Here is a 26928-nt window from a genome sequence, read left to right as displayed (position 1 = left end):
GTGCTACTCTACACTGCTCAAAACTCGCATTTGAATCGTCAGTGGCAAATTCTTTAAATATGAAAACGTACTTACAGGCTGTGAGTCAAAAGCGCCAGACTGTCCTAGCAAAGTTGGAATTGCCCCACTTTATAGAAACAGACACCGGCATTGTAGGCTACTCTCAGAGGAAACAGTCCTCATCCTCCATAAAATGCGCTGCACACATCTGAATATTTGGGTTGAACTGTTCTCTTGAACTATCTCTTTGGATTTGAGACTTTAGTCTTTGCAGCTTTACAGATCTTCTTTATGCACCAAGAGCTTGTAACACTCCAAAGAGAAAGGAAAAATTGAAATCGCATCATATGACCCCTTTAAAATGTTATAAACACTTTTCTCTCACTTCCGCTGACTGTCATATGTGCAAGCCATTCCAGCAGATGATGTAGGATGTATGCACAGCGCACGTGCCTGTGAGATATGCTATTCTCGCGAGTTTGTTTACAGGAGCAAAGGAAGCAAAGTTTCCAAAACCAGTCTCCACTTGGCTTATATCGAAATCATCTGGCATTTTCCTTTACAAATCCTCGTTTTGTGCTTCTAATTCGTGACCGGCGTTTTGTTTTGCTCTCTCTCCTCCGCGCTTCCGCATTCGTCACTAATCACCAGCACGTGTGCTACATATACGTCCTAGAACATCCGCCGGAACGGCTTCCATGTACGACAGTTAGCTGAAGTGAGAGAAAAGTGTTTATAATGTTTTAAATATGGATATTTTTCTTACAAAAATGCATAGATTTGCTACAGATGGCCTTTATTCACCCCCAGAGCCGTGTGAGGCACGGTTTATTATGAATGGATGTGCTTTATTTGACTACTTTTGGACTGTTAAAAAAAACACCCGCCTACTGCCATTCTAAAGCTTGGAAGAGCAAGGATAATTTTTAATATAGACCATATCAAGGACGTAAACAATAACAAAGGCGTTGGAACGCTACTGCGCATGTCTGGTCCTGAAATCTCAGATCTGTCAAAACAAGCGCATACTTTAATAAGTCTAGTGAAAACACAACAGTTAAGGGATTTCAAAAAAATTTAAATAAACGGTGAATGGAATTACCCTTTAAATATGACTGAGGCGCAAACTTACAGAGAACATTAAACGTAATCTTCCGGATGGCTCAAAGCTGCTCTGATTGATCCTGCGTGCGTGTACACGAGAGATGGCAGTAAATGCATATTGCAGTCTGGATGCTTACAATTAACTCCTTAGCGGAAAGGTTGGGATCATTTGTAATCGGAAATAAAAGCTTGGCCTTTTTCATTAAACAAGAATCAGAACGCTAGGCGCATATGTAAACAATGACGAAAACACAATGCTGCATCATACTTGAAGAGTTAACGTAAAGAAATACAAATAATCAACTGGGAAAAAAATGACATTTCCTTACCTGAATCGAAATGTGCGCTGAATATCCTAGAGTTGCTAGTTGCTATTCTGCCTTCTTGCTTCACTGCTGCAATCCAGGCACGTTTCTCGGAAATCTAAACCCTTTAATTTCCGATTATTTATAAATTAAAGTTAGTTCCTGGCTAGAGGGGAGCACCAAACCACCGAGCAACAAGGATATAATTTTAATTTTGACATTTAAATAAATTATCGCAATCCCACTGTGCATCAAGCGCCTGCCGCCATTGTTTTGAATGCTCTTGAACACTAACCGGAAACATCCAAGGAACAAAGACGTCACTTCCTTAAACTGCCGAACAGCCGTTGAAATGGTCTATAACTACGATTGGATTCGTCTGAAAGAAGAAAGTTATATACACCAAGGATGTTTTGAGGGTGTGTAAAACATGGGCTAATTTTCATTTTTGAGTGAACTAACCCTTTAAATGTCAACCGTTAATATTAATCAAGCAGGCATGAGAAATGCAAGTAATTCAACAATTCTGCTTAAAGACTTGAATTCTGTTAGTACTGATACATCATCAATACATCCTTTCTCTTTCAATTCTTCAGCTTGATGTCACCAAAAATCATCTCCACCAGAAAGGAGTTCATGGAGTGTCTGTTCAAAATTTAGCAAACATTCAAGGTACTGGGGGGTTCAGAACATCCCTGTCTGCTGGAGTTTAGGAAAGATGTTTGATTCATCTAGAATTTTTTTTTTAATAATATCAGTCTTGCATTTTATTTCAGTCACAAATTGTGTCTGTTCACATGTTTTTAAATTATTTATTATTGTTATTTTTAAAATACAACCTACCTATAAAATTCTGTGTCTTTAGGGAAACAGTTCAGGGTCATTATCATAACAACAGTTCAGACAAGAGACAGACTTCTTCAATCGGAGTCAAGCTGCCCAGAGTTTTTTGATGACATTCGTGCATTGAACACTGCCTTGACCAGAGCCCAATCACTGGTGATTGTAGTTGGAGATGCTGGTGCTCTTTGTTGTTTTGGAAAGTGCTCAAAAATCTGGAGGTCCTACATAGAACATTGCATCAGCAAAGGCAGCATTAAACCAGATAACTTTACCAGAGACATCCTACAACAGGAAGTATTGGAAATTTCGAAATTTCAGAAGACAGAAAAGATAGAAATGTCTGAGAGTGATGTACCTCTCCAGGCTGAAACTGATGCTATATTGAAAGAGATGGATGACTATGATTCTGATGTACAGGACTCAGATGAAGAGAAAGAACAAAGGAGGCCTTTATTCTCTACCTCTGAAAAGGAAAACCTATTGGAGCTGGTCAGGAAACAGCCTGCTATCTATAGGCATGGAGAATTGGTGATGAAGGGACCTCAGTCAGGTTATGTAGTACCTTATGACAATCCATCTGAACACATTAATATTAAAGGGAGGAAAAGCATTGGCATGTCTTTCCCTGGGGATGAAGTTGTGGTTGAGACTGGACGAGATGATGAAGGCTGTCTTACTGGGAAAGTTTTAGGTTTCACAAACAGACAACCAACATCCTCTGAATTTGTGTGTTTTTTAGAGGATGAAAATTATCACAAACGAACACAGAACACTGACAAATACTTGGTGCCAAAAATGATGATACCCCTCAATCACAACACCACCAAAATGCGTGTCTTGGTGAAGAAAGAGAATCGCAATTTTATTCCAGTATGGAAGTATGCCAATGGCAATTGGACAATAACAAGAAATTTTCGTGTTGATGAACAAACAAAACAGAACTATGTTTTTGTTGTTCAGATTTTGGGCTGGAAAGAACACTGTTCATTTCCGCTAGGCAGAGTTACAGATATTCTACCAATTGGGACATCTTTAGAAGAGGGACTCAAGATTTTAAAATCAGAGTTCAAACTAACACCTCCTCCTCTACTACAAGAGGACACAATTCCAGAGATGAAAGCTGATGGAACTGATGACAAGAAAAGAAAAGATTTCAGAGGTTTACAAACCTTTACCATTGATCCAGTCACAGCTAGAGACTTAGATGATGCCATTAGTATTAATGATCTGGGAAGCTACTATGAAATAGGGGTTCATGTTGCAGATGTGGCTAGTTTCGTGTCTAAGGGCAGTTCACTTGATAGCTTTGCAAAAGAGATGGGAGCAACTTTTTATGATCCCGGAAAAGAACCGACATTCATGTTCCCAAAACATCTTGCCACCACCTTTTGGAGTCTTCTCCCAGGTGAAGATCGTAAAGCCATTTCATTAATTGTCAAAGTGGAAAAGAAATCAGGCATTATTACAAAAGGGACCTTCTACCTCTCTAAGGTCAAATCTAAAAAGAAGCTGACCTACAAGGAGGCTGAGGATATAATAAGTCAGTGTGACAGTGAGCTAAGATTTGATACTTTGGAGGACTGTGTCAGGGTGGCTTACCATTTTGCCCGAAGCCAACGCAAAGCAAGACTCAAAGAAGACTGGAACTATGCCCAACCTGATAAACACCGGATGCCAGGGGAGAGAGAAGCAAATCTAATGGTTGAAGAGTTAAACATAATGTTTAACCATGAAATGTCAAAATTTCTGACAGAACACACAGACACTACATTCTGCACTCCCCTGAGGTGTCAGGCTCCTCCTTTAGCAGAACAATTAGAGATGATCAGTGATCGACACATGGAAGTCATTCCTTTATCCTCACACCTGACATTTCATATAGACAGAAGTCGTGTGGACCTGAATAACATGATTACCTTCACTGTGCATTCTCCAGGGTCTAGAGATGTTCGCCTAAACAGTAATCCTAACTCCAGCCCTTTATCAAGCCACCTACGAGATGCCATCTCTGTCAGTGACTCTGAATATCATTTTGTAATTGGAGTTCACAAAGCAGATTTTTTTAGCTATGTGTCTGGGGAAAATATTCAGAACTTGGGTGCACAATCAGACATGTGGAGTTTGATGCCAGGCAAAAATCGCCGTGCTATCTCTTTAATTCTGAAAGTGGAAAAGACAAAAGGCAAACTAATGGAGCAAAAGTTGGTGCTTTCCCGCATAAAGTCAAGCAGGGCATTGTCCTACAGTGAAACTGACAGCATCATCAACCAGTCAGGTGAAAATGAGATGAAGTGTGATTCTCTAGAAGGCTGCATACTTGTGGCTTATCATTTTGCACTTGATTACAAGAAAAATAGACTCTCTGGACATGTGGGCAGTTCCAATCCTGCTGATCTCAGTTCATCTGAAGACAGCAAATGCAGGTTAATGATGGAGGAGCTGAAGCTGATGTTTAAAAGAGCTTGTGATCGGCTGATTGATCAAGAAACCCCATTTCCAAATACATTTAGCTGTCCGGTGACAGCTTCACCTGGTTTGGTGAGGAGACTGAAGAGAGACAATGAGGAGCTTGGGTCCCTCCATGCATCGGAGGAACGTCTGGATTCATATCCTTGGCAGAACTATGGCAGTTTCATCATTCTGACATCTGTGTGGCAAAAGATTGAATCAGCAGCTTCGACATGTGACTTTTACAGAATGGCTGATCTGATTTCTACAGATGACATTCATCCACATTTAGTTCCAGCTACTGTTCAGTTAAAGGCCACTATCAATAAAGCTTTCTTCATTCGTTCTCTCTCCTGCAAAGATGCTTTACTTGGGCACTATTCATTACAGCTGGATTCATATACACATGCATCCTCACCCATTCGCCGGTACATAGATGTGGTTCTTCAGAGGCTCATGCATTCAGTTCTCTGCGATCGTTCTGTTGAGTACTCTCAGACAGACATTGATGTCTTATGTGACAAGTGTAAAAGAGGTGAATTGAGGGCACAAGAGTATGAAAGCAAAGCAGAGTCACTTCATCTCGCAGTCAGTCTACAAAAACAAAGCACATACAAAGTGGCTTTTGTCACCATTGTTCAACCTGACAGCGAAAATTTCAAATTATCATTTCCGTTTGACAAAGGAACTTTCCCGGACAGGCTTCCTGTTAAGTACAGAAATTTACAGCTTGAGGATCAACCAATATTTGACAATAAACAAAAACAGGTGACACTGACTTGGAAAAAACGGATATACTCACTGAGCATGACCCAGACGCCACTGCAGAACTTGAGATCCTGTTCAGAGATACAGCTAAGCACCTGGCACGCCATTGTTGAGGCAGTACGAGATGAACAGTGGGAAGAAGCAAAATCCCTTGTGTTAGCAACAGATGTGAGAGATCACAGTGAGACCAATGAAGTGCATGATACATCGCGATTGAATCCTGATCACACTTTTATGTCTGAAGAGGGTCATTACACTGACTTCACACTCTATTTGAAAGCCGGAGACACTGTGCAGGTCCAGCTGACCTCAGAAAGGGACAGGAGCTACTGGGCGCCAACTGTACAGTTATTCAATGTGAGTTCAAGCTTTGAGATTTGTGTGGAACACACTGACAATCCTATTAAGTGCTTTTCCAAACTTGCAAACCGCCCATCCAAAGGTTACTATAAGGATGTAGAGGAATATGTGCAGATATGGAAGCCTCTCTGTGAAATGGAGTCTGCTGCTACTGCTGTAGATGATAGTGACTGTGTTGTCATAGAGAATGTGCTCATAACTTGGATGCTATCCTTTGATGATTCCAAACTCTCTGGAACTTTCTCTTTGCCTGTGGAATATGTCAAGAAATGGGCAATTGAATTTGACCTGGCCAAGTGTTTGATCTGTATCCGAAAAAGAGTTCTGAAGCAGAACCATGCAGATCAGTCAAAGCTGGATCCAGAATACTTTACTTGGGTGGCCCATGGTTTGACAACCCAATGTTTGGATCCTCCAGAAAACAGTGTGAATAAGTCCAAAATTATTCACTTTAGCATAAAATATGCATCCATGAAAATTCCAAAATTCAAGTGGAATGACACATTCACAGTGGAGGTGATCCCTAAACTCATTCCAGACATGTAAGCATGTGACATACAACAAATGCATTACACCACAACCATATTATGAGTCTTCAATACACTACAACTAAACCCTTAACATTACAAATCTCATTATTACATTATTTACTTTTTGTATATTCATGTATCGGTTCATAAATATATTTTTTTCAACATTGAGGTGCACAGTTATGATAACCAGTTGCTTTGATGTCTATTTGTTTCTGCTTTATTCATCCAGACGGAAGGAAAGTGCAGTGAATAATTTACCAGCAGCTAATGAACTTGTTAAGAACATTGCACTAAGACACCGGATTCTGAAAGAAAGTATGCATTACATTCATAATATGCCATATGATGAGTGAGAGAACATTTTTAAAACACAAGTGTGGTTATGAGAAACTACTGTATGCAGTCAAAATGGTGATGCATATAGTTGTACAACCTTTTCTTTACATTCTTTAACTCTCAGCAAACATGACGATCTCTAAAGATGTGCAAGCATGAACTGAGAGCATGAACAGCAAGATCCTCAAGCAATGCCATGTGTGCTATCTTCAAAACCAGTTCAAACACCTATACTACAGACCCAGATTACAGACCTCTCATTAGCTGTACATATATTTTGCGTGTAGTTTCAGTTGTTCCTACTGTAAAATTTTTGTATATTGTCAAGACATTTTATACATATGTTTTTGGTGAATCATGAATGTTTGAGTAACCGTTTGAATGTAGATTTTGTGTATACATGCTCCGTGAATGAGGCTGTTCTTAATTTCAACTTTCTCTTTTGCAAGTACTTTCTTTTTTGCAAGCACTGCATATTCATTATCATTTTGACTTCATAAGAAACAGTTAAATTTAATATTTTTATAGTATGCTTCTGTTTATTTATTAATAATATACCTAGACAGGATGTTGATGTCTTATTAGCGTATCTAATTTTTTAAAAAATTTTATTTTTATTTTTTTAAATTCTACATTTAACACCACAGTGAACCACAATGTGAGCTTAAAATGATATATTTACACTGGAATTTAATTGCATACACTTTAGTCCTTTGGTTTTAAAGGTATTTTTGGCTCTATCAATCCACAGGCTCTGAACAAGCTGCATACCTATATGTGCTCATGAGAGAGGAACCACCAGCAGGTCTGCCTCGACTGAATGAAAGCCAGTTTAAAGCTTTGGAACAAGCTCTGAACGGCAAATTCACCGTCATTCAAGGGCCTCCAGGTTACACATTCTGAGCATATACAGTTTTTTAGTTTAATCTTACAGATCACAGCCAGTTTATGGACTCACAGTCACAGGGATTTTACAATTTTTTTCCTAAATGTTTCTTAATGGGACTGAAAAAAGCCTTTTGTTTATCCTTTATAGGAACAGGAAAGACAGTTGTAGGAGCGTACATAGTGTACTGGTTCTCACAGCTGAACTCTAAGAATCCTTGGAAGCTGAAGGAGCTGAAAGACAAAAAGAAGAAAGAGGTTATTCTTTACTGTGGACCCTCAAACAAGTCTGTGGATGTAGTTGCAGGTACAGTAAGCATCATTTTGAGAACTAGAATTGGTGTAAAGAAGAAATTTCTGAATGTATGTGCTTGTGTTGTGTGTACAGAATACCTGCTCAAGTTTGGACATAAGCTGAAGCAATTACGTGTATACAGCAGACAGATGGAGATGCAGGAGTATCCCTATCCCGGCAGCAACCTTCAGTTATCACACAAATCACTGCGCCAAGAGCGGTCTAAACCTGAGCTCAGGTACTACCAATGAAGCAAAAATTGCTATTTTGTGATCAACTAACATCACATTTGATATTGTACTGTCAGTTATTGAATCTATAATGAAATAGTTATGATTAAATGCCCTTACCAAAAAAAACAAACTCTCACTAGCCGGATTTTTATTGCAAATCTCTTTCTATAGAAATCACGGTATCAGTGTGCATGTAAATGTGCTCAATGATCATTAGTCTATCTGAACAGTACTCAATTTTCACATTCTTTTATCTAGGGACATAACACTTCATCACAGAATTCGAATGAGTCACAACCCTCATTCTCAAGCAATAACTGGCTCTGATGAAAGAATTGCTCATAACCCCCATTCACTGACAGATGCAGACATAGAAGAGTAAGTATAAGTCTGTTTTATTAATGCTTCTTCTCTTATTTAGAAACTCAAAAACTACTATAAAAACTTTTAGCTTAATTTTCATCATCATTTTCTGCACCCGACTATAGCACATCTCTACATCTAACAGTGTGTCTACATGTGTGTGATTACATGTAAATGCATGTTTGCATGACGCCTAATTGTGTGTATCCCCAGATATAAGAAGCTGCTAAATTCTGCACGTTTGTATGAACTGGAAAGTCATGATATTATTCTATGCACTTGCACGGCTGCTGCCTCCCCAAACCTCACCAAGACACTCAGTGCACGACAGATCCTCATCGACGAGTGTGCCATGGCAACAGAACCGCAGACACTTGTCCCATTGGTCAGCTTTAAACCTGAGAAGGTCAGAGTGACTCTTGACTTATCCATAGCAAACAAGTCCGTCAAAAACTATATAAACTATACAGACTGGACATAAATTGTAGCCTATAGAAATGCTAAGCAAAAACTTTCTGCAAACCACATGACCTAGACTTCCAAAAAAACAACAGCCTGCATAGCCCAAATTATTAAGGCACAGAAACCTAGTTTTGGAAGAACACTCATCTTAAGACACACCCTTTATAGCACACTAAACAAAGAATTCACAGGAAGCTGCTGGACACAAAGAACTTTTAACCAGCTCACCTTTGAAAACAATACAGCAGAAACTTAGAAGCAGAGTAAACACAAAGTTTCATTAAACTTCACATTTTGCACAGCACTGATATGCTTAATTATAAGAAAAAAAGAAAAGCATTTAAAAACAATGTACATTTAAATGCAACAAAAAAAATAGAGAAAACACTAGATGATGGAATATAGTATTTTAGTCCATTTTAAATATAATATAATAACAACAGTAATATATGTATCATGTTTTTAACTATGAATGCAAACTTTGTCTAATGGTCAACCAGCATAAGCAAACTTGATAAGGGACCTGCTTCTTGCTACATTTCTCTCACCTTACTTTTCCAAGCATTCATTCAGAACCTTCTGTGAGGGTTTTCAGTTCCTTGTCACGCAATCAAGGATCAAGGATACTCGTTTTGCAGGTTGTGTTGTTGGGGGATCACAAGCAGTTGCGTCCGATCGTGAAGAACGAGCATGCGCGGAGACTGGGCATGACACACTCTCTGTTTGAACGTTACATGGATAGAGCTCTGCTGCTTGACACCCAGTACAGAATGGTACAAGACAAACACGTACATGCTTCTCATTCACGCTTACATACACATATTTAATGTGGTATATTTTCTTCAGCATGAAGTGATCTGCAGATTCCCATCAGAGGCTTACTATCTGGGTAGGCTGAAAACTAAAGTGGATGAACGGACCAGCGTGCTGCACATTGAAACTGAGGGAATGAGACACAGCAAACACATTCTGTTTGGAGACATACGAGGTGTCGAGTTCAGTTTGGTTGTTTCAACTGCACGGGGGAACGAGAACTCGAAAGCCAACTTTGCAGAGGTTAAGAAAGCTGTAAGTGAAAGATAAAAATATGAAAACCATCAAAACACAAACCCTATTTACACCAGAAAACAAACTGCACAAAACCTACAGTATGTATTTGTAACCATCACATAAAATAAAGTTTACCAAAACTTGACACTTCAAATGCAAAAAAATAAATATATATTTTCCCCCTTTTTGTTTTACATATCACCTTAGTAATATATTATACAGTATACAGTTAGAGGACCAGATTTGTTTGAATGTATTCTTATGCAGGTTGAGATTTGTGGTCAGCTGGTATCAGTGGGCCATGTGAGGCAGGAGAACATTGCCATTCTGTCACCATACAACGCACAGGTGGCCCAGATCAGAGATAGACTGAGAAGGTCCACTGACCCCCAGATGGAGAGAATCACAGTCACCACCATTACAAAGAGCCAAGGTGACACTTTTTATTGAAGACTCTTGTGTTTGTGCTTTAATATACAATTTTATTAATGTCTGTGTTCATCTTCAACCTGCATTATAAAAAATGTGATAATGAGCAGTGTTTGTAACAAATGTAAAAAGATGTGCTCTACCAACAGAAGAGGAGGTGCAACCAAGAATCTAAAAACATAGCTGAACAAAGGTGCAACACTCAACTCTTCAAAGTTCAAGCTTTATTAATAAAACAACATGACGTTTCGGCCGTCCAAGGCCTTCATCAGATAACAAGAGTAACAATCTCACACAGTTATGTGCAGTCTGATAATCACCAACCGGTGTGCAACTCCACTACTGATTGAGAAGTAGTTTCCTAATAGGATTAGGGAGAGAAAAAAAGTTCAAGATCAAACTTTAAAGAAAATATATAGAGGCTCAATGAAACAAGCTTCAAATAAGCTTTAAACAAGCTTGTTTCATTGAGCCTCTATATATTTACTGTTTTATCATTCTGATGTGATTGCAGGTAGTGAGTGGCAATATGTGATTCTGTCGATGGTTCGCTCTTGCCCCAGCAATGAGATTGAACCTTATCCTTCAAGAGAATGGCTGTCCAAACACATTGGCTTTGTGGGTGATGAAAACCAGATCAATGTGGGCATCACAAGAGCACAGGATGGGCTATGCATTCTGGGTAATCCCTATATTACATTAGTCTAGGAATGATTTTTAATTATATATTCTTAATAAAATACATATACCTATGTTCTAAAATCACAATGTTTTATGGAAAAGAAATATAGAATACTTGCTACAACCATTACTAATTTACTATTATAAGATATTAATATATTTATTTAATTCTGTGCTTTAGGCAATCAGGAGATACTGAACTGTAGCCCAGCGTGGAAGAAACTACTGAAACATTATTCAGGTCAAGGCTGTGTGGTCTCTGCAGACCAGATTACAGTACACAATGTACGTTAAATCAGATTTTAAAGTTGGATTGATCTTGAAGCATTTTACACTCAGTGGTTTTTAAGATGATATTTTTAACCAAATTTCTAGTATAATTCCACCACATTTTTAAATGGTTATGATTCTATTAACGAACTAACAAATTTGAGAATCTAACCATTCCTGTCATTTTCAATCGATTTAAAGCCATGGCAGCTTGAGAGAAGAAATTACATATATTTTGTTGCATATAACTATACAAACTCTTGTTGACTGATTGTAAAATAAAAAATAATTTATTTTGATTCATACATTTCCACAACTTTTTAAAATGTGTAGATATTGCAAATCTTGATCTACTGAGCCATTTCTTGCTCTATCATTGTCGGTGTCTGTGTTGTCTTATTCTTTAAACTTTTAATATAACCTAGTTAACCAATTCTCTGCGTTGGAAAAAAAGCTTTAAGAATCTTTCTGTAATTTTATTACATTTTTTATGACAGTGCTGGCTAATGTCAATTTACCACAGTTCAATTGTAGTAACAAATGTAACAATGTAAGTGTAGCAGCAATATTTGTAAGGGATGCTATATCATATTCACTTATGAACAGAAATTGGCTTACAAATAATCTATTTATTAATGGCTTGTTTTTTTTTACATTTAACATTTAAACTGCAAAATGTATCAAGCACCTGCATTAACATTGTATAGTGTTAGACTGATCACTGGTGTTTGTTATGCTGATGTAACTCGTGCTGGATACCTTGATAAAAATACCAAATTTGTTAACATTGGGCTGATAATTGTTATATATAGAGGGGGGGAAACATTCTGTTGGTGTGTCAAATCAATTCCTCAATTCCCACAACTAACCACCAGGGGTCAGCATAAACAGAAGAACAGAATAAAGTAATTATTCTGCATATTCCAGCTATTTTACAGATTTTGTGACAAGAAATTAAGATATCTGCCACTAAAACATTCTTTTTACTACTTTCTTATGCTACAAAATCTTGATTATTCAAAGCCAACATTACTAGATAAAATTAGTCACCCAAGCCTCCTTTACTTATTTGAAAGCGTTTTTATTATTATTTACTCTGGACTGCTATTTACATTATCCACAACTGAAAAAGCTTTGACAAATGTACCATTGTATGTCAGTTATATAGCAATAAAATCACACTTGAACTGAAGCTCAAACTGATTGCATGGGGTAGTGTAACCTGTTTGGGACTTTATCTGTTGGGCACTGGGGAAACTGTTGGAGCCTTTTCCTTGTGTAGATGAACGTGAGCTTGAAGGGGTGGGGTTTAAAGGGATAGTTCACTCAAAAATACAAATTCTGTCATAAGTTACTCGCCCTCATGTCGTTCCAAACCCGTAAGACCTTTGTTCATCTTTGGAACACAAATTAAAATATTTTTGATGAAATCCAAGAGCTTTCCAACCCTGCATAGACAGCAATGAAACTGTTCCCAGGCACAGATAAGGACATTGTTAAAATAGTCCATGTGACATCAGTGGTTCAACCGTAATTTTATGAAGCTACGAGAATATTTTTTGTGCGCAAAGAAAACAAAAATAATGACTATTCAACAATTCTTCTCTTCTGCATCACCGTCCTCCGCCATTATCGAGAGTACCACGCTATGCTGTTGACATAGAACAGGCATGCTTCGCACCTTGTTTACGAGCAGAGGAATGCACACGCACAGGTCGAGGTACTCTTGATAATGGCGGAGGACGTTGACACAGAAGAAAATAATTGTTGAATAAAGTCATTATATTAGTTTTCTTTGCACACAAATTTATTCTCATAGCTTCGTGAATTTACAGTTGAACCACTGATGTCACATGGACTATATTACCAAATACAAATCCAACAACCAGCGCTACAAGTTACCAAAATCTGTTACCCCACTCTATTTCACAGACAATTGCTTTAATTTACTCTGGTGATGTTTAATCTTCTCTGTTTCATAGCCCAAAAAGCATTTTTGGTCTGATGTGAACACACGTAGCTATACAACCAATTTAATTTTAAATGTAGGCCTACTGCAAAAAAAAAAAAAAAAAATGTGGGCCCATTGAAAAAAAAAAAAAAAAAAAAAAAAAGAGTAAATGCCATGACTAAATCAAGTTTTCTTAAACCATTCAATAGCTTTGTGTAAAGATTCCGAGGACCAAACAGAAATTTAGTTCATTATTTACTGAAGGTTTTCCCTTTTGCATTCTCCGCTGCCAATGACGTTCAATTAAAAATGGTGCTGCTGGATGTAATGATGCAAAACGCCATAGTATAGCGTGTCACGTTATAGACACTATTTGAGATCCTCACAGGTTGACTGAAGAGTATCAGTAAATAGTGACCTAAATTTTAGTGTGTTCCTCACACAAACACTTAGGAAAACTGCTCACCAATCGTGTGGACTACCTTTTTAAATGGATAAATATTATGGAAGCAGATTAGACTCAATAATTTACGCAAAAGACACGATGCACACATGTGTATCCCAATTCACATGCACGAAACCCAATTCACGTGCACGGAAAAAAATTAATATTCACAAAAACCAATTCACGTGCACAAAATAAGAATATATATATTCATAAGACACGTTTCACAAATGCAAAACACAATTCACAGATGTACAAGTGTGTACAAAAATTTTGAATGTTTAAAATTCACGAGTTCATCATGGACTGTGAATGTGTGAATCGCCTTCTTCTTCTTCCGTTTTTTGGCGTGTTACATCCTGTGTGCATATCGCCACCTACTTTTGCTGTTATGCAGTCATGGTTTATTTATAATCATCAATATAATAATCAAAAGCTCTGCTGTGACAGCTCTTTCATGTCCTCAATAAACAAAAACACGAGACTGCTTGAAAAATATCCAAAAAATGACATTTTCATAATCTTCTATTTATTTATGACATGTCCCATCAGTCAAAACCTTATTTTATGCTTTACATTGAGTTGATGAATCTAATATCTTAATGTGGTATGGAATCCACATGAATAATGATTATTTATTAAATAAACATAAGAATCAATCAATATTAAATCATAATACACTCTGGACTAAACTGCAGCCGCTGGCTTCCACTGGTCACGTTAACGAGTGTGTCTAAACGACTGATTTTACTTCCAAGTTTTAAGTAAGCATGCAAAGATAAAACAGTACCTTTACAAGACTTGTTAACTGAAATGACATGATAACCTGCATCTCAATGTTCATACTGTCCATCCTAAATAGTATGTGAGATTAGAATCCCAAAGCATAGCATGTTGAAAAGAGTATGCCAAAAGTCCCCGGATGGTCTACTATTTCAGGTCGATTTTTGAAGTGTGGATCCGTGCACACTCTAATGGCTAAAATTGCCCACAATCCATTGCGCTTTGGCGAAGGATTCTGTCCATAACTACAAACACGAATAAAACACGTTAGAAAAACTACAAATGTGGCAGATGCGCGCGATCGACGGTTAGGTAGAGAGGTTTACAAAAAGGGGTTTGAGTTACTAATAATCAACATTTAACCTGGTAAAAAAAAATTATTTATTGTTATCTGTGTTATATTTCATCTGCAACAGCAATGTGAACTTTTATAAACATCCATTTGGTCGTTAAATTTTAAATGCACCATTATGCAGAAAATATGAGCAGAGTTCTCCGCATGAAAGACCCGCGACTGGCAGATCAACGAGCTACTTCTCTCTCCAGTACGGTAGGACGTTAAATGAAATGAAATGTGGAGGATGTTAACGGTGACGTGATGATTGACAGGCCAGTTTACAGTGACAGGGTGCGTGTAACAGGTGCGACAGAGCGGTCCTTTAAAGACGCAATTGTGTGACGTGATAGTATGTCCCAAAGCTTGCCTACTGTTCTACTACACACTCAAAAGTGTGTACTTTTTCTTCACCAAAAGAGTACATACTTTAAGGGCGTAGATAAGTAGGCACATTGAGACGCAGCGATAATCTAAACCTCTGCTGAACCATGACTTTAAATGTAGTCTCGCGCTGATGACGTGCCATCCAGGTAGGCACGCCCACAGCGGGTTATGATTGGTCGATCGACAGGCTCAAATCTGATTGGCTAAAGAATACAAGCGTCCCGCTTGGGAATAGTTCGCTGCCAGGAAAGTCTCAAAAGTCTCAAAGATACACAAGAAAGTCTCAAAAATACACACACAAATCCAAGGTGATTCACACATTCACAGTCCATGACGAACTCGTGAATTTTAAACATTAAACATTTTTGTACACACTTGTACATCTGTGAATTGTGTTTTGCATTTGTGAAACGTATTTTATGAATATATATTTGTATTTTGTGCACGTGAATTGGTTTTTGTGGATATATATATAATATATTCGTGCACGTAAATTGGGTTTCATGCATGTGAATTGGGATATGCATGTGTGTATCGTGTCTTTTGCGTGAATTATTATTGAGTCTAGTATGCTTCCATAAAATAGCTCCTCTCGCGGGTGGGCTACTGAAAATGGTAAATTCCTACAAAATGCAATAATGTCCAATAACCACTAGATGGTGCCTAATGACCCCAGTTTGTTCGTTCTTTCTTTCTGTTTTCAAATGTTTGAGTTTAAAGGTCTTAGTCGACTTTGAAAATCTAATTTAAACCATATTCAAATCATGCTGGAGAACATGCTCATCAGGTTTTTCACAGACTTCTGGAGTTCAGGCAGCTTTAGCACTGCTGTCATTAAAGCAAATGCTCCTCTTTAGAAGAGCCAGAAGCTTCTGTTTTTAATAATTTAAAGGTTCTGTTGTGATGTCATAAGGCTCATAGATAACATCTTATCCTTTACAACAATAATAATCAAAATTAAATTGTTTGTTTGCTGGCAGTTGATACTTCTTACCTCATCTGGGATTTGGAAAGACACAGCAAGTAACATACATAAAGCCTTAGAAAGACATGGGCTGGTGGAGTTTGATCTCAGAAAAGTTCTCATCAAATTCTTCCAAGACCAGATTATCTGGTCTATGCTATCATTAATTGTTCTTACTTTAAAAGCCTAGGCCTACTGTACGTAAGCAATAGTTTCTGCTTATTTTTCCTAAGCAATTTTTAAGTATAAATAGCTACCTAAAAGATGATTATTCAATTAAACCTATCCAAAAACGCAATTAAGCCTCGTGAAGCATGAAAGTAACGTGTCTGAGCAATACAATTTACTTTGATAATTTTGGTGTCTGTTGGAGCACTGTGAACTAGTTTGAAGTAACCTTTCAATCAACAAATTCAACCATTTACTCTCTAAAAATGCATAAAGACATGATTGTATAGAGCAGGCCTCACTCTTTAACAGCATAATATTAAGACACATCAAAAACAACTCCATTCTGTTCACCTTATGAATTCCTCAAACATTACGAAATGGCCTTAATACCATCTGTCAATGGGCTTGCGTCCTCGGTTCTCATTGATACTAATCTCAGTCTCCTTTAATTCTCAGTCTCGGCCAAAGAGCTCAAATTCAAAACATGTTTTCATTTAAAGTTGTTGCACTTTCAAGGCTTATGTAAATTAAATCTTCACTCAGGATTGTGAAAATACATGGAAGAATGAGAACAGTCCCACACACTCAATAAACAAGCACATTGTGCTGTTTACAGAAGGATTCTGACCTCATTATATCACAGTCCACATGGTAGCCGAAAACCGCTCACTGAATCCTGCAGTATGTAAACTGAGAGGTTTTTTTTTCTCCGTTTAAATTATAATTGATGGGCTGGATAAAATATTTTATGAATTATAAGGCACTATAACACACTTTGCTAGGATGCACCTTGAGGTATGAATCCAGTGATTGGACGGCTGGGTGCTGTTGTCACTGAGCACATAAATGCTTGGGATTCTGTACTGATGTCAGAATATCTCCTGGATTGTATCTGTTTTATTAACCACAAGTGCGTCCTGTTTCTGTTTTGCAAACATAAAACTAATGACGTGTTGATGCATTAATTGTTTGTAGTATCTATTGTTTGAGGAAACTGTGATTTTAATATTTCATAACTTCATTATCAGTGGTTATTTGTATGCACTGACCCAGTAGTAGGTAGTAGTATAGTAAACATTATTTTAAAGGAATACTTCACCCAAAAATTCAAAAATGGTTTCTTCATCTTAACAGATTTGGAGAATAAGCAATTTTTAAGTATAAATAGCTACCTAAAAGATGATTATTCAATTAAACCTATCCAAAAACGCAATTAAGCCTCGTGAAGCATGAAAGTAACGTGTCTGAGCAATACAATTTACTTTGATAATTTTGGTGTCTGTTGGAGCACTGTGAACTAGTTTGAAGTAACCTTTCAATCAACAAATTCAACCATTTACTCTCTAAAAATGCATAAAGACATGATTGTATAGAGCAGGCCTCACTCTTTAACAGCATAATATTAAGACACATCAAAAACAACTCCATTCTGTTCACCTTATGAATTCCTCAAACATTACGAAATGGCCTTAATACCATCTGTCAATGGGCTTGCGTCCTCGGTTCTCATTGATACTAATCTCAGTCTCCTTTAATTCTCAGTCTCGGCCAAAGAGCTCAAATTCAAAACATGTTTTCATTTAAAGTTGTTGCACTTTCAAGGCTTATGTAAATTAAATCTTCACTCAGGATTGTGAAAATACATGGAAGAATGAGAACAGTCCCACACACTCAATAAACAAGCACATTGTGCTGTTTACAGAAGGATTCTGACCTCATTATATCACAGTCCACATGGTAGCCGAAAACCGCTCACTGAATCCTGCAGTATGTAAACTGAGAGGTTTTTTTTTCTCCGTTTAAATTATAATTGATGGGCTGGATAAAATATTTTATGAATTATAAGGCACTATAACACACTTTGCTAGGATGCACCTTGAGGTATGAATCCAGTGATTGGACGGCTGGGTGCTGTTGTCACTGAGCACATAAATGCTTGGGATTCTGTACTGATGTCAGAATATCTCCTGGATTGTATCTGTTTTATTAACCACAAGTGCGTCCTGTTTCTGTTTTGCAAACATAAAACTAATGACGTGTTGATGCATTAATTGTTTGTAGTATCTATTGTTTGAGGAAACTGTGATTTTAATATTTCATAACTTCATTATCAGTGGTTATTTGTATGCACTGACCCAGTAGTAGGTAGTAGTATAGTAAACATTATTTTAAAGGAATACTTCACCCAAAAATTCAAAAATGGTTTCTTCATCTTAACAGATTTGGAGAAATGAAGCATTACATCACTTGCTCACCAATGGATCTTCTGCAGTGAATGGGTGCCGTCAGAATCCAGTCCAAACAACTGATAAAAACATCGTAGTAATCCACAGGTAATCCACACAACTCCAGTCCATCAATTTAACACCTTGTGAAGCGAAAAGCTGTGTTTCTAAAAAAAACAAATCTAGCATCAAGCCATTTTTTAACTTTAAGCCGGTGTTTCCCCTATCAATAATATTGCTTTCTCCAGTGAAAATATGAACAGTTCAAGCACTGTTAACAGGCAAAAACAGTTCTAAGTAAATATGTTTGTGGATTTTGATGTGAGAAGACAACAGGGGATGGATGTTTTAACTGGAAGAAGCGTTATCCTGAATGTGCATTACTTGTGGATTGTCACATTTTTATCAGCTGATTGGATTCTCATTCTGACAGCACCCATCCACTGCATCCATTGGTGAGAAAGTGCTGTAATGCTAAATTTCTTCAAAACTGTTCTGATAAAGAAACAAACTCATTTGTGAGTACATTTTAAGTAAATTTTCATTTTTGGCAAGCCATTCCTTTAAAATAAATTCATCATGTTTAATACAGAGGGTTATTGAACTCATGCTTTTTGACTTCATTTTTACATAAGGCCTAATTTAGTTTTTGAATCTACTCTTTTTTGTTGTTGTTGAGATCTATTATTTATGAAATAATTGGAATTTGCACGTGATTTAAAACAACATTTTTAAACACTATGTGTTTTAGTTGCATTTTCCATTTTTATCATCTTTCATGTCCTAATGTGTCATTGACCCTTATACACGTATACGTGCATTTTTTTAATTTCAGGTATTTATTTCCACACTGGTGCCCAACAGTAGCCTGCCTTCTTTTGCAAATAGATTTACCAACTAATGATTAACAAAATTCCACAACAGAACAGCTTGAACCTCTAAATCTGTGTGTGACTACACACATACTTAGTTTCTTCTATTATAAAAGCACCAACTTTACGTTCTTGTAACCACAAAACACCAAAAAATGTGCTTGATATATGTTTTTGGAGCACTAGCCATAACAAGTGGAGTTTTTAGCCAAGACACGACAACCTTACTGCCAGAGACTCGAGGTAAGCTTTATTTGTTCAGAAAACAGACTCTTACTCTCTCATGCACAGACACCTCTACACACACACACACAGCGTGTTGGATCTGTCCAAGCCTGTCTCTTTTCCTCCTCACCTCCCTCAATAGACCTGTTTGTAGCAGTGGGTTCATCTGTGAAGATACCATGCTCTGACGGAGAAGAAAAAGGGGTGGAGTGGAGATTCAACAGTTCAGTGCTTGTCTCAAGCCCTGTTCTCTTTATACAGAACAGCAGTTTGAAGGACCAAGGCATCTACACCTGCCACCAACTGAATGGAGATCTGATACAAACAGTATCTCTACACCTGGGATGTAGGTTTATGCGTATTTTCCTTTATTGCTGTACATGTCAGTCTGGTAAAATGTCTCACTATTTTCCTATGAGACAAAGAGCTTAAACTGAAATTTCATCACTGTGTAATGTTTGCTCTATTCAGATCCCCCTTCTCCTCCGGATGTGCATTGTTGGTCTCCAAGTTACCCTAAAAGGGCAATATGCTCTTGGACACTGACTCCAGACCCAATACTTCCAACACATTATAGTGCTACATACAGGTATCTGACACTCTTAAAAATATAGGGTTTTTTTAATGGTTCCATGAAGAACCTGTAACATCTATTGCATCCAAGTTTCCATTGCACAAAATGTTCTTTATAGTGGAAAAAAGGTACTTCACATTATTAAAATGTTTTTCACACTAAGAAAAAAATGGTTCTTTTTAAGAACTGTTCACTTAAATGTTCGTTGTGGAACCAAGAACGGCTCTTCTGTGGCATCATTGCAAAAACTGTCTTTTGGAACCTTTATTTTTAAGATTATACAGTATATTAAATGCTTTGTTAAAACAAGTTTGAATTGTAAATGATTGCCTTTTAATGCTATACATATTGTCTTTATAAATAATAGTTTGATGCTTTAAAAATTATGTGAAAGCACCATAAAATATCAGTAAATAGGCTCTTTGTGAGTCTAGTCTTCTGAAGAATCTGCGATAGCGTCTGATTCATGAGTGAATCATTCAGACTGGTTTTGTGACCCAAATTGATTAATTGAAAAGATCCAACTCAAAAGAATGATTTGTTCATGAATCAGACATAGTTTTTAATAAATGGGTTTGAATTCTAATGAGCATTGTCAGTAAATAATGACAGGATTCTTGAATGAAGTGTACCTTTAAAAGTGATGATAGAGGTGATGTATTTAAATATTTCTTTATTTTGAATATTGAGCTGTACTTTAAATTGTACACCTGTTGTAAATTGCTCGAATTGTATAAGTCACCTTATTTTTGATGATTTAAAAAATAAAGTATAATTGTGCAGAACATTTGCTAAAGTTCTTCTCGATTTTAATTTAGGAGCTTTTCAGACCCGCTGTCAAGTGCCCGTCAATGCCAGAAATGGGGAGAACAAGACAGGCAATGTGCGTTAGAGCAACTGGAGATCTTTGCAAGTGAACCAACTCTCATCAACATTACAGCTGTTAATGCTCTGGGTAGCACAACACGCATATGGCCAATTAGTTTTGAGCAGATAGGTGAGATTTTCATAGTCCTCTTTTATACCATTTCATTTATTTCACTGGTTTGTCTTTATTTGTATATTTTTTTAAATGTTAGAATATTATAATAAAACCTAATCATATGAATATGAAAAGTTCTGACATTCTAAATAGAAATAAATATTTACATCCAAAATGATCAGTTTAAGCTTTGGCTGGTCTATGTCAGAAAACCGTACTGCTGTGTGATGAAACAGCTGCTTTTGCAGTATCTTGATGCATATGCCATGACCTCATATTGAGTGTTTAAATTCTTGTCCTTGGTTGGTCTGTAGTGAAACCTGATCCTCCGGTGAATGTGAGTGTGATGGTAATGCCAGGCAGGAAGCTGTCTGTGCAGTGGGGTCCACCACACACTTGGCCAGATCCTGTCAACTTTCTCCTTAAATACACAGTGAAATTCCACTGGGGCAAACCTGAGACAGCAAGAACAGTGAGTTTCCTGTGTAAACCATGTTCAACGGTGTTAAAAGCAACTACATGCCTAGCTGTAAAGTACTGAAACAAAAGGCACCAAACAGAACGCAGTATTTAAAAAGTCACCTCATGCTACAGGAAGGACATATGGTCTTTTAATACTTTAAAATTCTTTGTTTTCTAGCTGGGCCCTTATGAGTCTAATAAAATGGTTTTGAGTGGTCTGGTGGCAGGAAGGACTTACTACATCCAAATATCTGCAAAGGACTCCCTGGATGATGGACAGAGCAGTGACTGGAGTGAACCAATAAGTGCCACTGTATCTATCAACTGATGTGGTGAATCATTACATTACACTACATTAACCAAATGTGTTAGGATTATTATTAGTTCGTATTAGGTCACTAAAGGATAACCTTGTTTATAAAGGCAATGACAACCAATTTGCAAGCTCAATGTGCAGAATCTTGTTCATTCAAAAAATAATAAACACCCAGCATGGCTCCACTTGCATGTAATCACAAAGCCTGTAAGCATGTTAAAAATGTTCTTATCTATTCTTTATTACCTAACTGATTTGAACTGGTTTGTGAAACAATAAAAATCACAGATTTTCAAGAAGCACAAGAAAAAAACAAAACAATGTAACAAAGCTGTACAGAAAAGTTTAATAAAAATGTTTTAAAACAGGTATACTGGTGTTTTTTTTATTAATATAGTAGTCAACATTTGAAGTGGATCAAAAAAGTTCATCAAAGTTGTCCTAAGACAAGAATGTATTTTGGTTTTAGGTTTTAGGACAATTTTGATGAAAGGTTTTGATCCACTTCAAATGTTGACTAGTGTATTGTTTTGTAGTATTATTTATACACTCTTATAGAATTTAACAATATTTTAAATTAGTTTTTATATTTTCAGTTTTAATTTTAATTAAGTTTGTTATGTACTTTGTAAAAAAATATATATTATTTTTTAGTCTATTTTTTATTTAAGTTTTAGCTATTTTAGTGCTTCAACATATTTTTGTTAGTTGGCAACATTTCTAATTTTCATTTAAGTTTAAGGTTGTTCGTGTAATATTTATATTTTATTTATTTTTATTTTCATTTTATTTTATTTTATCAATTTGATTTATATAGCTTCATGATTTAATAGTTTTTATCATTTAATATTAGTTTTATTTATTAGTTAATTTATTCATTTTTGTTTTTGTAATATTTTATATTTTAATTTATATTTAAGCTTTGTAATTCAACTTAAAATGTGTTTATTTCTGTTAACAGCAACTTATTTTATTTCAGTTAGTTGCCAAGGCAGCATTTCTAATTTTCATTGTTAAGGCTAAGGTTTTTCATCTGATATTTATATTTTATTATATTTCTTATTTATTTCAGCTTTATTACATTTTCAATTAAAAACAATATTTAAAAAAATAACAATTATAAACAAGATCAAACTTTTTATTTTATGAAATAACTGATGTAAATGAAAATGAAAAATGTTCAACATCTCTTTACATAAAAGCAAATATCAGGTAATGAAGATTGTGACTCGTCCGAAAACTTTATTTTTCCCTTAACATAGTTTTTTTTGACATACAGCCAAATCCTTTTTATAGGTACCCACAAAGCAGTGCATGAAACCCTTCAGTCTAATACGTCAACAATCAGTGGTGTTACAAACTCCGAGTGACGAACACCCATGGAGAAAGACGGTGCACGAGGCAGGTGTGCCGTCACCTTTTCTGGGCTGTGCGTGCCTGGACCAGGCTTCCGAGTGGCATCGGTGGGAATATTACAACGGCTTTGCAGGGAGAAAGAAGGCTGTCTGTTCAGGTAAAGGCTCGGCTCTGTGCTGTTGTAACGGCCGGGTCCTGGGGTCATGGACAGGTCCTCCGATGGGCCGCCTGCTTTCCTGCGTGCTGACATGGTGAAGCTGGCGCTGGCGGGTTTGTGGGGAACGTGAGAGCCGAAGAGGTTGGGTAAGGTGTAGCGGTTGGGGGCCGGTACAGGATCCACAATGCGGTAGCGTGTGCGGAAGGCCATGGTGTAAGTCGGAGGTCTGTGGTGAAGGTTCAAAGGTGGAGCTTTCTCAGGACTGTAGGCTCCGGGTCATTACCAATTTCTCTCAGTGAACCCTTACATTCTGGCAATGCCCATTATATATACAACCAATCCCATATGGATAAAATTTAAGCCCAACCCATTTTTTTTTTCTTATAGAGTGAGAGTTTCTTATTGAGCGCCCACTTGTTTTTCAACTTCAACATTACAAACATATTTAAATATCTGACAAAAAGACAAAGGTACAAGTTTGTGTACTTAACTACTTTACTGAGGGAAAGAACTACAATCCCATGATGCAGCATAGCGAAAGACAATCTAAATAAAAACAATGGATAAATATAAAACTAATGATTGAAAAATGTTCATGTATATAAAAAAAAATGCATATACTGAAAATGCAATTATTAAAGTAGTTTGAGAGTGTAGGGAGAGGGACTCTCATTTGAGGTGCTTCATGGGAGTGGGTGGGCAGTAAAGTTTTTTGGTGCAATTTGCTTGTTTCCAATTTCTTTGAGGAATCATGGGAAATTCAGCTTCTCACTAAGGAATCAGCTGTTAAACATGATTTTAAAAGAAGTTGAAATAATGCAGTCTGCTGGCTCCAACAAAAGCATATAGCCTAACATAAATTAACAACCTTGTAGCTCATAGTAGGTATGACTTTAAAAAGTTATCTTTAAAAAAATCAATTCCCCTATGGAGAAAATGAATGGGATTTTTACTTATGGAACCTGACGGTTGCGGTTACAGAAGTAAAACGTGTTGCGTATGCCATTGCATGTTGACTTCATACACATCAGATGTGTGTAATAAAAAAAGGTGAAAACTCACCTGTCTTCTTCTTTTTGCCCAGCATGGAGTACGATGGGGTACCGTCTCTACCAAAGCGTGTCATTTTGGCATCTACATGATATTGCGGTCCTGGACTGGAATCCACAGACACCACTTTTCAAAAGCAACATTATGAGAAAACACACCAGAATGTAGTGAATTACATTTGGCAGACACTTGTATGCAAAGCAACATCATTCTCAGAAAAAAGCTGGTAGGAAAGCTGTCACTGAGATGGTAAAAGGAACCATTTAGGTACTAATTTTAGGTAATAATATGTACCTTTAAAGCAGCACTATGTAACTTTTTCTGTGTTCAAAATGTGCTAAATTTATATAATGAGCGAGTACATCATGAATTAATCTTCCAACCCGCGTATTTGTCTTATTCCGAATCACTACGGTACACTTATAATAAGTACTTATATTTGGACTATTGTAGCCTGGTCGGACCGCTGCGGGGTAACACATACCTGCGTGAATCGCCATAGAAATAAACTTAGAGAAGTAGCTCCGGTTGGAATGTTCTTCCGCGGGATGTGTGCAGTTCTGTTTATTAACCGCTAGAGCGCCAAAAGTTATTTAAGATTACTTACAACAGAACAGCAATGCATTTTATGGACGACCGTTTCGTGAACCTAGGAGAGGAGGTAATTCTGACTTTGCTATGACAATCTGGCGCTTCTGAATCAGCTACTTTTTTGTTATTAGTTTAAGTATTTGTTATTGACTGTTCAAATGCGGAGTTTTGCGCATCTTGTGTGTGTGTGCGCGCTGTGAGAGAGAGAGAGAGAGAGAGAGAGCGCCAGAGAGAGAGAGAGACAGAGACAGAGAGAGAGAGCGCGTGAGAGAGAGAGAGAGAGCGCGCGAGAGAGAGAGAGAGAGAGAGGGTCACATCACAGTGGAGTCAGCTGTCTTAACCGTGGCTTGTGTACTGCACACATACCAGCTTCATCACTATGTCTGTCACGCGACTCTGTTCCCCTTTCGGGCTTTGTCTTTACATTTATTTTGAAAGCTGAAGCTCGCGATTATGGTAAGGGGCGTTACATTTCCGACGAGTGCTTGCGGTGTTCGGCCAATCACAATGCACTGGGTCAGCTGGCCAATCAGAGCAGACTGCGCTTGTCAAAGGAGGGGGCTTTGTAGAAAACTAAGCGTTTGAGAGAGAGAGGCGGGGCATAGAGGACTTACAATAATGTACAGTATTTTAAAAATAATGTGTTTTTTTAACATTAAAGCATGTCAACATATTCTGTTACACCAGATACACAAAATAATGATCTTTAAAAAAGCATCATATGACCCCTTTAAAGTATTTAAAGGTTGAGGGTAATTGAGGTACAAAAGTGTACCTTTCTGAAAGGGTACTGTCTCAGTGTCAGGTTTTGTATCATTTTTTCTGAGAGTGTTGCTGTCGCTAGTATCATGCTCTACTGTTTGAGCTAGAGAAATGCTATTTAAAGTGAATTAAAATCAAACATATGGATTAAAATCAAGCATGTGGATTTTATCAGCTTAATATGCCAGTGAAATAACATTAATCATTATATTGCATGCTGTTGTTTGTGATATAAAGTCCAGATGTGCAAGGATTTTTGTATGAATACTTTGATCAGACTGGGTGTTCTCAGTTTCTTCCATGAGGAAGCAGGCGTTACATGTCACTAATTAGGCGTGTAAATATTTGAGTGTGTGTAAATCCACCTAATATTTCAATACTGCATAATAGACACTAATTAATCTATGAAATTATCAGTTCATATGAGTGCCAGGTTGATATATATCCATTTTATCAATGAACACGTGTGTTAAAAGCATTCTCAGATGACCAAACCCAGCATTAGTTGAGTGGATCATGTCATCTGTCAGTGTGAGAAGTGTTTGATTTCATGTGGTGTCACTCACTGTTGCTGCTCATGCGGCTGTGGAAGGAATAGGCCGGGCTGCTGGGTTTGGTGTAGTCATGGTTGATGTAACCGATAGTGGGTGGAAGAGCATAACGCCCCGGCCCGGGCCCTGCGGGCATAAACAAAAACACAGAGTGCAGAGCCTGTTAGCATTTATTACTGAAATTGTGTTGGGTAATTAATGGAAAATTATTTGTGAATACAATATTGGTTAACATTATTGAGTAAAAAAAAAAAAAAGCTGTACTATGGTTGTATTTATAAGTAGAATTATTATCGTTAACTAAAACTAGAACTATTAAAAGCAATTTTTATTAATTGAAATAAAGCGATCAAATATAAATGAGATGGAAAACTAAATTAGAAAAGTTGAGGCACTAAAATTACT

The 26928-nt window shown here is 37.1% G+C and overlaps 3 protein-coding genes across 4 annotated transcripts in view; 2 read left to right on the top strand and 1 right to left on the bottom strand.

The window, feature by feature from the left end:
- The window catches only part of LOC107678688 (helicase with zinc finger domain 2-like), a 25110-nt gene extending 13064 nt beyond the window's left edge, over nucleotides 1–12046 (top strand). Inside the window, exons 7-19 of one of the 2 annotated variants that reach the window (XM_016474053.1) lie at nucleotides 2006–2081; nucleotides 2275–6370; nucleotides 6591–6676; nucleotides 7449–7586; nucleotides 7734–7889; nucleotides 7971–8115; nucleotides 8369–8488; nucleotides 8687–8879; nucleotides 9574–9708; nucleotides 9782–10003; nucleotides 10253–10418; nucleotides 10929–11096; nucleotides 11277–12046. In XM_016474053.1, coding sequence (XP_016329539.1) covers nucleotides 2006–2081; nucleotides 2275–6370; nucleotides 6591–6676; nucleotides 7449–7586; nucleotides 7734–7889; nucleotides 7971–8115; nucleotides 8369–8488; nucleotides 8687–8879; nucleotides 9574–9708; nucleotides 9782–10003; nucleotides 10253–10418; nucleotides 10929–11096; nucleotides 11277–11389 — 5814 coding nt within the window. In that variant the 3' untranslated portion in view covers nucleotides 11390–12046. Of the gene's footprint in view, nucleotides 1–2005; nucleotides 2082–2274; nucleotides 6371–6590; nucleotides 6677–6821; nucleotides 6946–7448; nucleotides 7587–7733; nucleotides 7890–7970; nucleotides 8116–8368; nucleotides 8489–8686; nucleotides 8880–9573; nucleotides 9709–9781; nucleotides 10004–10252; nucleotides 10419–10928; nucleotides 11097–11276 lie in introns of those variants that run through there. The other variant, XM_016474054.1, reaches the window with a different exon arrangement.
- Nucleotides 12047–19532: 7486 nt separating this feature from the next.
- On the top strand, nucleotides 19533–24845 carry LOC107678689 (interleukin-27 subunit beta-like). The gene is made up of 7 exons (XM_016474055.1): nucleotides 19533–19740; nucleotides 19865–20068; nucleotides 20194–20311; nucleotides 21115–21293; nucleotides 21593–21750; nucleotides 21919–22389; nucleotides 24836–24845. Exons 1-6 carry the CDS (start codon nucleotides 19653–19655, stop codon nucleotides 22066–22068), a joined length of 897 nt encoding a protein of 298 aa, XP_016329541.1. The 5' UTR covers nucleotides 19533–19652; the 3' UTR covers nucleotides 22069–22389; nucleotides 24836–24845.
- LOC107678684 (outer dense fiber protein 3-like) lies at nucleotides 23255–24695 on the bottom strand. The gene is made up of 2 exons (XM_016474047.1): nucleotides 24632–24695; nucleotides 23255–23847 (listed from the first exon to the last, which is right to left on the bottom strand). The coding sequence occupies exons 1-2, from the start codon at nucleotides 24693–24695 to the stop codon at nucleotides 23381–23383; spliced, it is 531 nt and encodes a 176-aa protein (XP_016329533.1). The 3' UTR covers nucleotides 23255–23380.
- Nucleotides 24846–26928: the final 2083 nt, after the last annotated feature.

This window comes from Sinocyclocheilus anshuiensis, unplaced genomic scaffold, assembly GCF_001515605.1.
Source record: "Sinocyclocheilus anshuiensis isolate Anshui unplaced genomic scaffold, SAMN03320099.WGS_v1.1 scaffold1458, whole genome shotgun sequence".
Classification (NCBI taxonomy): Eukaryota; Metazoa; Chordata; class Actinopteri; order Cypriniformes; family Cyprinidae; genus Sinocyclocheilus; species Sinocyclocheilus anshuiensis.
Note: the sequence above shows the minus strand (reverse complement) of the source record. Positions and strands in the feature narration are given on the sequence as shown.